The sequence below is a fragment of the Triticum aestivum genome, chromosome 1B (assembly GCF_018294505.1).
Source record: "Triticum aestivum cultivar Chinese Spring chromosome 1B, IWGSC CS RefSeq v2.1, whole genome shotgun sequence".
NCBI lineage: Eukaryota > Viridiplantae > Streptophyta > Magnoliopsida > Poales > Poaceae > Triticum > Triticum aestivum.
Window position 1 is genome coordinate 688,604,296 of NC_057795.1, and position 5,323 is coordinate 688,609,618.

Consider the following 5,323-nt stretch of genomic DNA (forward strand, 5'->3'; position numbering starts at 1 on the left):
ATGAACACTTTAAAGAGAAACATGAAAAACGAGAAGAAAAAAATGATGAGCCAAAAAAGAAAATAAAGTCAGAAATGAAAACAAATGGAAACCAAAGAAAACTGAAAGGAAACACACGGAAAAGAATAACCGGCAAAACCTGTAAAGAAAAACATTAAAAGGAAGGAAAAGAAAAAATACCCTATAAAAACCGGACCAGTCAACCAATAGAAAGAAGTAAGAAAAAAAAACCAACGAAGCGAGTGAGTTTCTTGTGGCGAGCGAGCAATCTAGCTAGCAGCGAACTAAAATTTTCAAAACGAGTTGGCCCAGAAAATCTTGCGGACCATTCAAACAAATTTTCGTGATATTTAAAAGAAGTTTTTTTAAATATCACGAACATTTGTTTAATTTTTTAAAAAAAGTTCTTGTGTTTCAAAAATATATTTTGGATATTGAAAAAAATGCGATGTAAAAAAAATGTTTCATAATGAAAAAAATATTAATTTTAGTTTTATTTCAGGCATTCTAGCGATGTGCGTTCGTTGGGAAGAGACGTTCTCGTCGACTACAAAAGCGTCTATGACGACTACATCAATCTCTAGATAATTTGTCGGTTCAGTCTATCGAAGGTGCTCATATGGTATGGTGTATGTGCGTGCGTTTATAGCGGTAAGTGTATTTGTGTATGTGCGAGCGTATGTGTCATAGAAAACACACTATAAACTCTGTTTAGTTACTCCCATTGCCGCATGAACCTCTTTTTCAGCTGCGGGGAAGGATAACACTTTTTTTATGTCCCTAAACAATGATATCTCTCCACCGACTAAGGTTTTCAAAAATCTCAGCCAGACTTTTTTTTAGGAAAAGGATCAGTTCTTTTTGTTTTGCGAAAAGACCAGATCTATTATAAAGATTTACTAGAAGTACAAAACACGTCAAACCTAATAAAAATTACATCGAGGTCTATGGACCACCGAACGACCATTGCCGCCAAGAACGAGCCATCGAAGCGCTTGTGTCACCGCTCCCATACTGAAGCCGGCATGACCTTGTCAATGACAGCCGTGAAGTCTTCGTGCACGTGCCCCTAAGGACCAGCGTCCGGTGTCCTGGAACCGTAGTCGTCACCGTTGAATCATTGAATCAACTTGAAGAATTTGACACCAAATATTGCAGTTGTGTATGCACGGCGAGAAACCATGACCTCGGCGCCCTGAAGAGCTGGTAGGAGTCTACGGAGGAACTTTTTTTAATCCTTCTCAATGGACGAACTTGAGGAGGAAAACCCGAAAGACTGACTTAAAGAGAAGCGCCATCATCCGTCCAAACGCTGCCCCTGCGAGGATTAAAACCCTAACCATCTACTAGCCGGAGCCGAGGCACCAGAAATCCCCTCCCCCCAACCCGCCACCGGAGTGGCAGACGGAGAGGAGGCGAATTCACAGAGTTGCCGGCGGAGATCAAGGAGAGGAAGGTTTTCCCTGGTCGCCTTACGAGAGGGGAAGGAAAAGACTGTTGATCGAGAGGAGGAAAGCTCTCAGTTCTATTATGATTGGAAGGGGTTTTGCCGAGTGTGACATCTTCTCTATGTAGGTAGAAAAATCGAAACAGTTTTCGCATTTTTCCATAAGAATAGAAACAGATTACTCCGGGATTTAAATTCTTTTACCGAGGGTCCGTCCATGCGTGCACTCGCCAAGTGAAAGAATGCACATCCTGAAGTTGTGGCACCATCTTACACAAGTTACATATACTTGAAGTGCACAATAAGCATCTCTTCTTCACATCCATAGCTAGCTCTCCCGAAGCATTCTCCATTCTTTCTTCACCTCCATGCATAGCTTAGCTTGCCACCCTGGAAATCCATTTACCCTCCCCCGCAAATATCCCTAAACCTTTCCTCCTCACCCATGCACGACTCCATGGGTGTAGCTTGCAAGCTAAGCTACACTTCTTCATACCTACACGTATGCATGCATGGCCGGCCGGCTTAATTCCATCCATCAATCTCCTCCTTCCACCTCTCTCCTCAAAGCCCAAGCTTCGAATATAATCAACCATCGCCATGCCAACACCTTCATATATATACACGGCGCATCATGCCGACCTTCCCATCTCATCCCATCTCACCTCTCGATCATCTAATCACCACCACCAAGGCACCAACCAACGACAGAGCTTGCCTACGATCCCTCATGGCGGCCACAGGCACCAAGCAGCAGCAGCCGACGGCAACACCGGTGGCGACCGTGGTGGACCCCAAGTTCGAGTGGGCGGAGAAGGAGGGCAGCTACGTGCTCCGCCTCACCCTGACCGGCTTCAGGAAGGACGACTTCCGGGTGCAGGTGGACGGCACCGGGAAGCTCACCGTGCGAGGGGCGACCAGGCCGGGCGCCGGCGGGCCTGGCTCCGCCCTCTACAGGGTATTCCAGCTGCCCGCAACTGCCAGCCTCGAGGACATCGCCGGCCGCTTCGAGGCCGGCGTGCTCACGCTCACCGTGCCCAAGCTCGCCTCTTCCGGTGCCGGTGTGGCCACGGAGGACGGTGCGCCGCCGACGTCCATCGAGGAGATCAGGAGGAAGCCCGCGAAGGAGGTTGCCAAGCCGGCGGCACCCGCAGAGGTGGGCGGCGCCGAGCCCAAGGAGAGCGTGCTCAGCCGGACGACTCGGCAGGTCGCCGAGCGCGTTCAGCGCATGGAAGAGGAGGCCAACAGGCGCAAGCAAGAGGAAGAGAAGAAGCCAGCACCAGCGGCGAAGAAGGACCAACACCCAAGACCCAAGGCTCCTCAAGCGGCGGCAGCAGCTGCGGCGACACCCGAGAAGCAAGAGCCAGCCATCAGCGAGAAGGCCAAGGCGGCAGTTGACCGGGAGAGCCTGGAGGACAAGGTTAGGCTGTGCGGCGACGGCGAGGAAGTGAGGGCCAAGGCAGCTGCCACGCCGACAGCCATGGACGCGAAAGCGGAGCACGAGAAGGCGGCGGCGGCTGCGGCGGCGACATGCACCGCCTGGAAGGAGCGCATTGTAGGGGAGCTGAAGGGGCTGACAGACATGAAGTGGGCGGACAACACGTTGGAGATGGCGAAGAAGAACAAGGAGGTAGTCGCCGTCGGCGTCGCCGCCTTCTCGCTCGGCTTCTTCGTCTCTCAGAGGCTCTTCGGTAAGTGAGCAGCAATGAGTACCAAGGATGACCATCTCACAGGCCAACAGCGGGCGCGTAATATGTACAGGCTATTGTTGTGTTAGTAAAATGTACATTGACTCAACAACCATGTAAGATATATGTGGAATCAATCAATCAAAGTGTGTACATTCAGACAACAAACATGGAGTCAATCATATCTGGTCCTATACGACCATGAATTATATGATATATTGACTCAAGAGCATATAGTACAAAATATATGATGAAAATCCTAACAACATCCGTCCGTCCCTCACCTCTAGTCCTCTACAACTCCCTAGCATCGCCACAGTCATCATGTCTCCGCTATTCATCGATTGTTCTTGACCCTGCAATATTCTCAACCTATAATGTGGTCCCTACGAATAAGTAAATTTGCCAGTGGCGGGATGTATCGGTAGGCGATCCACCATCCATCAGTTTCCTCAAGATGCGGGTTGTCTGACTACATATAAACTTGTAAATTGATTTTCCCTACTATACTTGGTTAATACAACTGACAAGACTAACGTTTCAGCTTTTTATAGAGGAGAGAGAGAGTTAGAGTGGAGACGAATGACGCATGCATGCAGTCTCTCTTTCCATACATCTCACATGGGTTAATTTTCATCCTCATATTTCTGAATACTTGATATGTTTTGAACAAAATGTTCATTTCTGAAACTTTTTATATATTCGAATATTTGGTGACAAGACCTTCAAAACAAGATCAATCTTGGATATATTTGAACTACTTTTTATTTTACATATTCAACTATCTTTCAAATTATTTTCATAAAACATAAGAATGTTTCGGTATTTCATAAAAAATATTTCAATTGTTTCACTAATTTCAAAAAACTAATTCAAATATTTTTGAATAATTAATATTTCCAAACTGTTCCACTCATTTCAAAGAATATAATTCAAGTCGTTCCAAAATAAGCATTTCAAAATTTTGAAAAATCACATTGCAACGATTTGAAAAACTAATTTCACTCAATACCAACTATATCGCAAAAATTAATTTCACTTCTTATTTACGAAAAGAAATTAAAACGTATTTCTCAGCAGAAAAATTAGTTCCAAACATTGAAAAAGGCCGTTTCACACCAAAAAGATATGTTTAATTTTTTTCAAATAATTTCATTCATTACAAAATATATTTCAAAAAATAAATTTATTGTTTACTCATTCAAAAAAATTCACACATTTCCAAAAGATGGATTTAGGCTCATTTAAAACTTATTTCACACATTTTAAAAACTGATTTAACTCATTTCATCAAACAACCGATTTCACTGATTTGATACAACTGATTTCAGTCGTTTTAATTGAAAGAAAAACATATTTCAATAATTTTTGAAAGCTAATTTTTCTCATTTGATACTCGATGCAAAGAACTGATTTCAATTATTTGGAAAACATATTTCACACAATTCGAAAAGTTGTCAACGGAAAAAACAATTTCACACGCTTCATAAACCAGATTTCGCTCATTTACAAAATATATCAGTTATTTCAAAACATTGGTTTCACTGAATTAAAAAACGTATTTCACTTATTTCAGAAAGCTGATTCCAATCATTAAAAAAAACTCATTTCTTTATGTTCAAAAACCAATTTCACTCATCTGAAGAAACATATTTTACTCATATGAAGAAAATAATTTTACTCATTTGTGAAAACATATTTCACTCAGTTGAGAAAACATATTTCGAAATTGATTTCACTCGATGCAAAGAATTGATTTCAATTATTTCAAAAAACCTATTTCTTACAATTCAAAAGGTTATCAATTGAAAAAACACACTCGCTTCATAAAACAGATTTCGCTCATTTATAAAAATATAATTTCACTAATTTCAAACCATTGGTTCCACTGAATTGAAAAACGTATTTCACTTATTTCAGAAACCTGATATCACTCATTTCAAAATATATATTTCACTAGTGTCGCATCTCTGAAATAACAAGTTCACATTGAAATATGTTTCATATGCATGATTGTTTTTCTTTAGAAAGCTATTTCAATCATTTCAATACTGATTACAATTATTTTGAATAAGTAAATTTGAAATGAGTGAAATTGAAAATTTGATATGATTGAAATAGCAAAAATTAAACTAGTTTAAATGTATTCAAGAATTGTCTTGTTCTAAAGATCATGTGTTCAGGAATT

The 5,323-nt window shown here is 41.9% G+C and overlaps 1 protein-coding gene across 1 annotated transcript; it reads left to right on the forward strand.

The window, feature by feature from the left end:
- The first annotated feature begins 2,113 nt into the window (after positions 1–2,113).
- Positions 2,114–3,364, forward strand: LOC123101425 (uncharacterized abhydrolase domain-containing protein DDB_G0269086). Its single transcript, XM_044522886.1, has one exon. The coding sequence runs from the start codon at positions 2,178–2,180 to the stop codon at positions 3,144–3,146; it is 969 nt and encodes a 322-aa protein (XP_044378821.1). The 5' UTR covers positions 2,114–2,177; the 3' UTR covers positions 3,147–3,364.
- The last annotated feature ends 1,959 nt before the right edge of the window (positions 3,365–5,323 follow it).

Bases quoted from the DNA above. Each gene is read 5' to 3' on its own strand.
- LOC123101425 (XM_044522886.1), top strand. From the start codon at position 2,178: ATGGCGGCCACAGGCACCAAGCAGCAGCAGCCGACGGCAACACCGGTG.